The sequence below is a fragment of the Podarcis bocagei genome (assembly GCF_964188305.1).
Source record: "Podarcis bocagei genome assembly, chromosome: 2".
NCBI lineage: Eukaryota > Metazoa > Chordata > Lepidosauria > Squamata > Lacertidae > Podarcis > Podarcis bocagei.
Window position 1 is genome coordinate 61,711,032 of NC_138126.1, and position 12,076 is coordinate 61,723,107.

Below are 12,076 nucleotides of genomic sequence, written 5' to 3' on the forward strand. Positions count from 1 at the left end.
GTCTGTAGATCACGAGGCTGTTAATCTCAGTGCCGTGGGTTCAAGTCCCACGTTGGGCAAAAGATTCCTGCATTGTAGGGGTTGGATTAAATGAACCTCATGGTTTCTTCCAACTCTACAATTCTGTGAAATCGTCTGGTGAAAGACATCATCTTAATGTTTTATAATCAGATAATATTTAAGAGGAAAGAAAGAAAAATAACAATTCCTATTCTAATGGGCTCTTTGAAAGTGTATTTGATGATGGTGATCTCATGCAGAACTTAAGGGATATTCTAGAAACCAGACCAAATAAATGGGGATTTGAGAGAATAGGAGGGAATCCCTATTCTGGTTAGTGTATTCAGGTCCGTTCCCACCTACTTCTTTTGTCAGCTCCCTAACGTATATGATAGCCAACCTTAATTATCTTGAATTCAACTCTGTAAGCTGAAAATGGTGGAGAAGGTGATTGAGCTAGGAAAAGAACACATTTGGGATTAAGGAAGTAAGAAGAAGCAGTGGCTAGGCCAGTACCCTTGGGAGAAGAAGAACCCTGTTTCATTCCACTACCTAACTGCTTATTATCAGATGAGAGTTTTTGTTGCCAGTGGCTGTTAGGCATTCTCTTTGCCATCCTTGCTTTCAAGCAGCTGTTTTTCAAATTATATTGCCCATTTTGAAATCTTAAAGAGATTTTTCTCTGGGCAAGCTATTAAAGCAACCAGTTCTATTCCTTCAGTTTTGGCATCTGTTTTCTTGGCAAACACAAGGAGTCTTAACTATTCTTCATCACTGAGATCCAGTATATTGTACTAGTTCTTTCATTTGACCACTGGTGGTTTTTTGCTTAGTGGGCTTATTTAAGCATATCTCATGAGTCACTTGATACCATACTTCCTCTTGGGGTTAGACTAGATGGTCCTTAGGGTTACTTCCAACTCTACAATTCTATTATTCTGTGATTCATTGGAGAATATTGAAAATGCCTAGGAGAAATGTTCAATATTTTTCTTAAACTTCAAGTAACTTTGGTTTATATTTTGATTATCATTATGCTATTCTGACTTCCATTCTCAACTATTTCCTGTTTTTAGATGGTGGTGACAGATGTTTATAATCACCGATTTCACAAAATTTTCCAGATGGATGAAGGCTTAAGTCAGATTATGCCAAAGGACAACATTTTTGTGTGAGTAACCGGTTCTTTGGGAAGAGTAGAGATAAGAAACTTTTGCTATATTACATTTGAGTGTTTAGCCTGAAAAGATTGTTTGGTACCCACAATTTATGTGGGTGATCAGTAGTTCTTACATTGTGTTGTATGCTATTCTGATGAGTGGGACACATATTGTTTAATTAGTGACCTTTGGGGTGTTTGTGTGCTGCTATTTTCCTTTTGGGTTTTTTATTGTTTAGCTGTACCAATAGATTCTAGAAAACATTGGGGCCATGTTACATGGAATGCTAAATCTCCACTGAAAATTATTATTGTTTTTGGAACTTAAAAGAGCATGAAAATGTTTACATTTACCTTGGGAAATTAGGCATGGAGAACTTGTGACAATTCGAAACTAAACCTTAAACTTTGCATTCTAGTTTTAACGTTAGCTGTAAGCCTGCCTCACATACCCCTTCCCCAACTTCCCCCAACTTCCAGTGTGTCTGCAGGTATTGTTTTCTGAGTATCTGTCATGTACACATTCCTATAAAGTTGTGTATACATGAAATGTTGGTGGATAAACATCATGAGCACTACCTTGTACTTCTTTTGTCAATCTTTTGGAAATGCACCAGTAAAACTGATCCTGGAGTCGGTCAGTTTGGGCAAGTTTGGTGCAACATTTATTTATTTTTATTTTTTTTTCAATCAAACCTTTATTAGGCATTATGCAAATAAAACCATAGGAGAGAAAATAACATGTAAAAGCCTTGGAATATATATAAAAAGGCAGCAGTTGGCTACATACATATATATATATATACATATAGAATCAGTGGTTTTCCTTGTTAACCTGCTCCTTGGAGGACTGCTACCAAAAACTCGGCTACCCCCGCCGTTACCCTTTGGTCAACGTCGGATAGGCAGAATGCCACACATTCACCTTGCTGGGGTTCCAGACCGCCCAAAATAGGGGACAGCACGCGTTGACGGAGCGTGCTGTACAATGGGCAATGAAAGAATATGCTCTACAGTGTCCGGGACATTCATAGAGCATCTGCAGAATCTCTTGTTTCTAGGGATGTTTTGATATCTTCCCCAGACAAATGCTGAGGGAAAAACATTCAACCGGGCCAGCATAAAAGCCCTACGTTGGGCTGGGATTATTAATTTAGTGACGTAATTGGCTCTGCTATCTAAGATATTTAAATCATAGAATATGGGGGAGCAAATTTTGTTTACAGCTGCCATAATATTTTGTCTCTCGACATCCTTTAGTCTAGTTAGGATATTATGGAAGATGTATTGCTCATTAGAATTGTACAGGGGCTCCAGCTCGATGCCTAAAGATTCAATCTTTTTTTCGAGGTACTGATATCACATTTATTTATAGTAAGTGGATGGGACTTGTTCATCACTGTCAAGTAAGAAATGGCTAAAACAGAGACATTTTAAAAGCAGTATATTTTGACATCTTAAAATGCACCTCTTTTTAAGAAGGTTTTTTTTGTGCATACATGCATGCGAGCACACATACGCATACTGTATTAGAATTGCATTTTGGATTGTATTCCCATTGTGTTGGAGCTATGAGTACAAATATGAACTATAAAAGATGAGCCTTTAAACTAAGTTCCTAGCAATTGGATATGATGGCAGAACATCACAAATCCAACTAAATTTATCTATTTTTAAATTCCTAAAAACTCTCGGTATTTAGTTAGGACTTCATTAGATATTTGTTAATAGCAGATTGTTTTACACTTCTTTAATAGGAAACATCAAAGTAGTTAAAGGGAAACAGATTGCGAAATTAGATTAGGAGAAGTGGTGTTAGTGGCAGTACAGTGATTGACTATTGATATCAAGTGACAGTGAAAACTTGTTGGTGGCAATAGGAGGGTCTGGCTTTGTTTTGTGTTGTATTTATAGAGCTGCATCATTAAGCCTCTCTAAAATGATAACATGGTTTTGTTAAATACTAGGTAGGTTCAGAATAAGAACTTACTTATCCACAACTTGATTGTGGAGGATAAAGAGGCTAACCTAGCATAAGTAAGACTTGGGTGGGCCTGATCTCTCTGACCAGTTATTCAGTGCAACAGCAGGTCAGACTTGAGTGCTGGGGATAGAGGTACAGTGGTACCTTGGTTCTCAAACGTAATCCATTCCGGAAGTCAGTTCCAAAACCAAAGCTTTCCAAAACCAAGGTATGCTTCCCCATAGAAAGTAATGCAAAATGGATTAATCAGTTCCAGGCTTTTAAAAACAACCCCTAAAACAGCAATTTAACATGAATTTTACTATTTCACAAAACCATTGATCCATAAAATGAAAGCAATGATCAACATACTGTAATATAAAATAAATAAGACAGTATTATAGATGATAAAAATTAAAATTATTTTTTCCCCCTTACCTGCACTGATGATAGTCATTGTTTGGATGGGGGGCTTTTATCCATTTCCACAGTCACAAAATCAATCAGTAGCTGAACTGGGTTCCACACAGTCACAAAAACAAATCAATCAAAAAAGTCTCAAAAACAAAAACGCAAAATAAATAGCAAAAAAGAGAGAGCACCAAACTTAATCCATTCCAGAAGTCCATTTTACTTCCGAAATGTTCGAAAACCAAGGTGTAGCTTCTGATTGGTGCAGGTTACCCAGAAACACTTCCGAAAAGCATTAGAAAACTGGAACACTTACTTCCGGGGTTTTGGCGTTTGAGAACCAAGGCGTTTGAGAACCAAGGTACCACTTTATTGACATAGTTCTTAGAATTTCAGTGCAGCTCACTAGTATACCTCTTGCCCTCAGAGCAGAATGTGAATGTCTTTACCTGATGTTGGGCCATAGAGACAGATTAGGGGTTCTGCTGGTATGCCGTCCACCCTGTTTCCCAACAGCCTTGATGGCTGTGGTGGTTGTGAAAATAGTATTGAAGGAACCCAGGATGATTGTCCTGGGTAACCTTCAGTGTGTGTGCCGAGGCTCTCAGGGCCAGTTTTTGAGTTCATGGTCTCTGTGGCAACCATGCATCTGTCTCATCATCTATCTAAGATGTGGTAGGACATAGCTTGGATCTTGTCTTTGATTCAAGTGGTGAAAGTGGTAGTATCTGTCTCTTTCTGTGGAGTTAGGGGGTGGGTGGGTTCTACAACACAGTCATCATGGTCAGACCACTTCCTGGTGAAGTTTGGAATTGTGGTGCCTACATCCAACTGCAGGGGTGGAGGTCCATGGAGATTAATAGAATGCAGTGGATTCCTGAATGTTATGCAGGAGTTTCTGGTGGATAGAGTAAGTGAACCGGTCAAGGCCTTGGTCTCACTATAGAATGTCAAGATGAGATGGGCCACTGACACAAATCCTCCCAAGTGCTCTCTTAAGTGCTGTGGAGTCCATTCAGTAGCCTGGTGCTTTGGGAGCTGCAAATGATGAAACAGGCTGCATTACACTAGAGTACAGGTGGTGGACGTCTTGTTGAAAAGCAAACAAAACACTTTTGTAGAGGTAAAACCTCTCTTAACCAGAATTTAGCATCTCGGTTCTAGTCTACCTAAAATGTTTGTTTGATTCCCCCCCCCCCTTTTTAAAAATATTTTTTATTGATTTTTCCATGCATACTTCTTCTAACAATCTTCGTAGTATAATTTCAAGTCTGGAAGGGAGAAGCCTCCTTTATCTTTTGTATCTATAAGTATTTTATATTTTATTCTAGGTTTTTTCCCATTCCAGACGAACTTAGAAATATCTTTTTGCCAGTTTCTGAAGCAGACAAGATATCCCCCCCTTCTTTACATGCTTCATTAATTATGGCAGCTCAAAGGCTGTGCATGTTTGTGTAAAATGAATTCTATTTTTTTTATTTTTTTTATGCATTAAATTTTTATTCGTATTTAGTAAAAAACAAAAAATAAATAAATAAACAAACAAGTTTACATATCAAGCAAATTAACCATTACATAAGTTGTTGTTCCCATTTCCCATTTTATACACACAGAAATTAAACATAGAAAATCATAAAGATAGAAACTGTTTTGTACTCTGTCAGGTCTTTGACTTCCCTCCACCCTTTTGGTAGATTTCTAATAAATTCCATGGTTGCGTATTTATTTTTAATCTTAAGATTGTCGCTGATAGAGTTTTTCTCTCCCCGCCAGATCATCTTATAAATCTGTTCCAATATAATTCCAAAATTTACTCCAATTTTTCTTGAATTTCTGTTCATCTTGGTCACGTAACCTGCCTGTTAGTCTATCCAGCTCGGCGTAATTTACCATTTTAATCTGCTAGTCACTTATGCCAGGTATAGCCTCCGACTTCCAATTTTGTGCCAGCAGAGTTCTTGCGGCTGTGGTGGCGTAGAGGAATATTATTTTGTCCTCGCTTTTTATTTCTTTGCCCATTATACCCAACAGAAAGGCCTCAGGTCTCTTGGGAAAGGTATATTTTAATATTTTTTTAAGCTCATTATAAATTAATTCCCAAAAGGCCTTCACCTTGCTGCATAACCACCACATATGATAAAGGTCTCCCCCCACTTCGCCACATTTCCAGCATGTCTTATTCTTTAATCTATACATTTTGGCCAACTTCGCCGGTGTGAGATACCATCTATATATCATCTTCCAGACATTCTCTCTCAATACTGTACAAGCCGTAAACTTAATATTACTGTTCCACAATTCCCGCCACCTCTCATAATCTATATTATAGCCAAAGTCAATTGCCCATTTAATCGTTGCCTCTTTCACCTCCTCATCCCCTGTGTACCATTCCAACAGCATATCGTATATTTTAGATAATGTTTTGTTCTTTCCTTCTACTATCTCTATGTTAAATCTTGATTTTTTGTCATCAAAGCCTGTTTTCCTCTTATCCTCCTTCAGCAGATCATTCACCTCATGATATTGTAGCCAACTAGTAAATAAATGTTTTATCTCTTCATAAGGTTTAAGTTTGAACCCTTGTTCTGTTTTTCTTACCAAATCTTCGTATGTGGCATTTTCCCCTTCCATATTAGTCTTCTTAATTGTTGATACCTCTATTGGTGAGATCCACCAGGGTGTCTTTCTTTCAAGGAGGTTTTTATTTCTCTCCCAAACCTGGTATAACGGTCCCCTAAAGATATGGTTTAGGAAGCCCCTGTGGACCTTCACCTTCCCATACCAGAGGTATGCATGCCACCCGTACCGGTTGTTGAAACCTTCCAGGTCCAGCAAATCTCTGTTCTCCAATTTTATCCAATCCTTTACCCAAAGTAGACATGCTGCTTCATAGTAAATACTCAGATCTGGTAGTGAAAAACCCCCTCTTTCCTTTTTGTCAATCAATATTTTCATTTTTATCCGTGGTCTTTTTCCCTGCCAGATGTATCTCGCCAGGGCTTTCTGCCATTCTTTACATTGTTTTAGACCTTTAAGTACTGGTATAGTTTGATATAAGAACAGCATTCTAGGCAAGATATTCATTTTGACCACAGCTATCCTCCCCAAAAAGGAAAGTTTCATCCTCCCCCAAATTTCCATATCTTTCTTTATATTCCTCCAGGTGACCTCATAATTGTCCTTATATAAATTTAAGTTTTTGGCCGTAATCCACACTCCAAGATATTTCACTTTTTTAACTGCCATAATTTCCACCTTTCGTTCTAGTTCTGTCGTCTCTTCCTTATTTAAATTTTTAACCAGCATTTTAGTTTTGGTCTTATTTACTTTGAGTCCTGCCACACCCCCGAATTCCTCTATTTTTTGTAAGGCTTCTTTAACACTCTCCTTTGGATCTTCTAGGGTCAGTACGATATCATCCGCAAATGCTTTAATTTTAAATTCCCTTTTTCCCACCTTGATTCCTTTCACTTCTGTTGCCTCCCTCAGTCTCTCATTGAGAATTTCCAGTACTATTATAAATAATAAAGGGGATAGGGGGCAACCTTGTCTAGTTCCTTTGTAAATGTTCAGATATTCCGTGGTGGTGTTATTTATTACCAATTTTGCTTTCTGCTCCTTATATATTGTTTCTATTCCTCTTCTAAAATTTTCCCCTATTCCCATCATTTCTAGACTTTTCCTTAGGAAATCCCACGAGATATTGTCAAATGCCTTTTCGGCATCTATGAAAACCAGAGCGGCCTGTCTGTCTATTTTCATATCCAAGTATTCAATAATATCTATCAGGTTTCTTACATTATCCCGTAGTTGTCTCCCTGGAAGGAAGCCTGTTTGATCTTTATGTATTTTATTAATCAAAACCTTTTTTAATCTTTCCGCCATTATGTCTGCGAATAATTTATAATCATTATTTAGTAATGAAATTGGCCTGTAATTCTTCACTTCCAAATTATCTACATCTTTTTTAGGAATCAATGTAATATATGCTTCCTTCCAGGTGTTTGGCAACTTTCCTTCCCTCAATATGTTATTCATCACCTCGCCTAGCACTGGGGATATTTGATTACTTAACGTTTTATAATATTTGGCCGAAAGGCCGTCCGGCCCCGGCGCTTTCCCCGCTTTCATCTTTTTTATTGCCTTCTTTATCTCTTCTTGGCTGATTTTCTGATCTAATATCTCTTTTTCCTCTTTTGGGATTTGCTTTAGGTGGTATTTTTGTAAGTATTGGTCTATTTCTTGTTCTTTTTCGTTTCCTCTTTTATATAAATCCTTGTAGAATTTTTGAAATATCTTTTTTATTTCCTTAGGTTCTTCCACAATTCTTTCTCCTTCTCTTATTTTACTAATCGTATTTTGTTTCTTCCTTTCTCTTATTTGCCAGGCTAAATACTTCCCTATCTTATTTGCGGATTCAAAGCTCTTTTGATTCAATGATTTAATTTTCCACTCTATCTCTTGGTTTATTATTGTGGAGAATTTGGCTTGTAAAATTTTTAGATTCTGTTTTGTAGTCTCATCGTTAGGGTTAATAGTCAGTTTTCTTTCATTTTCCATAATCTGTAGTAAAGTCTCTTCTTTCTTTGTCTCTTTTTCTTTTCTTAATTGACTGTTTTTCTGAATCAAGAATCCCCTCATAACCGCCTTTCCTGCATCCCACACAGTCTCTATTGGGGTTTCTCCATTTAAATTCCACTTAAAGTATTCTTCAATTGTTTCTATGGCCTTATTTACGATGTTCTGATCATTAAATAGGAATTCATTCATTCTCCATCTACCTACTTTAACATCTTTGCTTTTTAGTTCAATAGTAACCGCGTTGTGGTCGGATATAACTCGTGGTTGGATTTCAGATTTAGTTAAGTTCGGTACCAGTTCATTCGAAATCCAAATACTGTCTATTCTCCCCCAGCTTTGATTTGGGTTTGAGAAAAAAGTGAATTGTTTCGTAGCGGGGTTCTTAAGTCTCCATGCATCAATTAAGCCCAGATTATTTACCATGTCAAAAAAAGATCGGGGTAGCTTGCCATCTTTCATCTCCTGTCTTTTTGTTAGTTTATCTAAATTTGGGGACACCACTCCATTAAAGTCACCCATCAATATCATTTTTTGATCCATCCATTCCATCAGTATATTACCTAATTCAAAGAAGAAAGCAGATTTTTTATCATTTGGTGCATATATTCCAGCCACAATTATTTTTTCCCCCTGGAACACCATCTGAATTACAACCACTCTCCCTTGTTCATCTTTGTACAGTAATTGTGGATTGAATTTTTCCTTAATGTATAGTATTACCCCTCTTTTCTTGACCTTGTCCGAGGTCACAAAATCCAATCCTAATCTCTTATTACTTAATACCCTTTTATGTTTGTTTATTACATGCGTCTCTTGTAAGCAGATTAAATCCCAGTTCTTTTTCAATAATACATGCGTAATCTGATTCCTTTTATTTTTGTTGTTCAACCCATTCACATTCCAACTTAGTGCTTTTAGAGCCATCTGTTATGTTACACTAACTGATCTCTAATCTAGGTAGGAACTACTGTTCCTTGTCTTCCCTTTGTTCTTCCTCGCTTTCTTCTACTGAATTCTCCTCTCTTTCCTCTTCCTCACACCCTTCTCCCTCTTCGTCTCTCAGCTGTTCCCCCTTTTCCTCCTCTCCCTCCAACTTTCCAAAGTCCTTCTCGTATCTCCTTACAAATTTCTGGAGTTCTAAAGTGGAAGACAATTAAAACCTTTTTTCCTTAAAATAGAACGAAATGCCTTCCGGGAACTCCCATCTGTACAAGATCCCGTTTTTCTTCAATTGACTTGTCATTTTTTTATATGGGTCTCTCCTTCGAAGAAATCTTGAAGGGATTTCTTTAAAGATAATAATTGGGATTCCTTCAATAAACAACCTTTTGGTGTGGTTCTGTTTCAATATATCATTTCTTATCTCTAACGAATTGAACATAGCAATTGCGTCTCCTGGCAGTTTTTTCTTTTTAACTTTGATCGATTTTGACCTTATTCGAAAAATATTTACTAACTGGTAGCTTATCTCGTCCTCTTTCTTATCTAACCAAGTTGCTAGTTCTTTTATCACTTTGGTTCTAATATTCTCATTTAGATTCTCTGGTATACCTCGGAATTTCAAATTACATTGATTTTGTCTCATCTGTGTCATAGCCATATTATCCAACAACTCTTCCTGTACCTTTTCTATCTCTTTAATTTCACCTCTAATCCTGTCCACCTCCCTCTTATTGTCTTTCGTGTCTTTTTGCGCCCTTTTCACTGAATCCTCAAGAACCTTTGCTCTCACCGATAGGTCTTTAACCTTCCCTGTCAGTTCCCCCACCACTCCCTCCAATTTCTTATCCAAAGTATTTTGCATTTCAAAAAATTTCCTTTCAATATATTGTTCATTGTTTTTAAATTCTTTTCTTATTTCCGCCATCAAGCTGCTGTAATCTTTAATTTCTTTTGTCTCCTTGCCTTCTTCTTGTCTCGATGGTCTCCTTTCTGCTGGCGTTGCCACCCCCTTCTTTGAACCGTTTGTCATTTTAAGGTCTTGGTGTTATTTCCTCCTTTAGTCTCTGTCAAGGTGTCGCAGGGGTAAGGAACCAAGTATTAACACAGTCTTAAAGCACCTAAGCACCTTAAAGTATTAACACAGTCTTAAAGCACCTAAGTTTGTACACACTTTTATGTCCTTATATTCTTGAGGGTATATATATTAAACGTCTAAAGCCACAAAATTTTTCCTATATAGAGGCGTGGAAGAGCAGTCGAGAAGTGTTCTTTATAGTCCAAGCTGATTACTAACGTTTCTTATTCCCACATTATCGTATGTCCCTTTAAATCCAAATAAGTATGCAGGCTAGGCACAGCCAGGTGTTGAATATCAGGAACCAAAACCAAATCACCTGTAATGCCTTCCTCCAACACGACACGTGGTTGCCCAAACTTTGTCTCAGCCACCTAGTCCACACTGCGAATTAGCAGGGCACACAGAGTTTCTTCTGGACGGAGGCGTGGAAGAGCAGCTAAGAAGTATTCCTTATATTCAGGGCTGCTGACTCTTATTGCCACATTATCATATATTCCTTTAAATCCATATGAATATACAGGCAAAGCAGAACCAGGTGTTGGGTGTCAGAGACCAAGTCTCCTTTAATGACTTCCTCCAACACGACTCAGAGTTGCCCAAGCTTTATCTCAGCCGCTTAGTCCACACTTTATCTCAGCCGCTTAGTCCACACTGCAAGCTAGCAGGGCATACAGTTCCAACCTCCACTTCCCTCCTTCCCCTTTTCCGAATTCTAGATACAGTGGTGCCCCGCAAGACGAATGCCTCGCAAGATGGAAAACTCGCTAGACGAAAGAGTTTTCCATTTTGGAGGTGCTTCACAAAACGAATTTCCTATGGACTTGCTTCGCAAGACGACAATGCCTTGCGAGTTCCTGCGGGGTTTTTTTCCTCCTCCCCCCCTTTTTCTAAGTCACTAATCCGCTTATCAGCTGATCTGATCAGCAGATAAGCCGCTAAAAGCTGCTAACAGCGCTAATCCGCTAATCCGTCAATGGGCTTGCTTCGCAAGACGAAAAAACCGCTAGACGAAGAGAATCACAGAACGGATTCTTTTCGTCTTGCGAGGCACCACTGTACAGTCCCTGATAGCAGTGAAGCTGGCAAAGACTCCTGACTAAGCCCCTGGCAAGACTCTGACAGTTAGCATACTGAGTTAGATGGATCAAAGGAGGCTTCCTGACTTAGACATGAAAGAATGGATTTGAACAACATTTTGAACTAAAGCATTTGAAGTTCTTCAAATGTAAAGTGAACTTTTAAGGTTTATTAACAAATGTGATTAATATATTACACTCTCCCTTATTTTGTATCTGCATTGCTCTTATATATTTGGAAGTTGATAATGGCTTGTCGAGGCATCTCAGTTCCAGCATTATGCAAATTATACTTTGTACTAATCCCATTTTAGAACGCGAATCATGATTTTGAGCTTTCAAGCATATATGCAGATGATGTTAGAGCTTTCATACTTGGTCTACTCAGCATTCATATCTCTTGATACTGTGATCTTCTGGGTTGGAGTCATGGCCATAACCATGGTTTGTCAACTCAAGTCATCATACCCAACTCTGGTTAGGACAAAGCACAATTTGAAAACACGTTTCAAAACAGGATTGTCTTAATTCTCATTTGCTAGCCTACCACAAACCATGGTTTGTCATTTCAGCTATTAGTGGCCTCATTCGCATGTATCTACCCATAGGTTACAAACATCTTCTGAGGTCCTGTTGGGTGTCCCACTACTTAAGGATGATGCGCAGTAATGCAAGGGTGGACCTTTTTCATGGCAACACCCAGATTACTAAAGCTTAGTTTAGTGTTACATGTCCAAATCTTAGGGTCATGTGGTCCCCTCCATTTTCCTCCAGTGTAGTCACAAGAGAATCAGCTTTCAGCTTAATAATAATAATAATAATAATAATAATAATTTATTATTTATACCCTGCCCATCTGGCTGAGT

At 38.0% G+C, this 12,076-nt stretch overlaps 1 protein-coding gene across 2 annotated transcripts in view; it reads left to right on the forward strand.

The window, feature by feature from the left end:
- USP4 (ubiquitin specific peptidase 4) overlaps nt 1–12,076 on the forward strand; it is a 41,385-nt gene that overhangs the window by 16,349 nt on the left and 12,960 nt on the right. For both annotated transcript variants that reach the window (XM_081185828.1, XM_081185829.1), the window contains one exon: nt 1,077–1,171. In XM_081185828.1, coding sequence (XP_081041954.1) covers nt 1,077–1,171 — 95 coding nt within the window. The remainder of the gene's footprint in view (nt 1–1,076; nt 1,172–12,076) is intronic.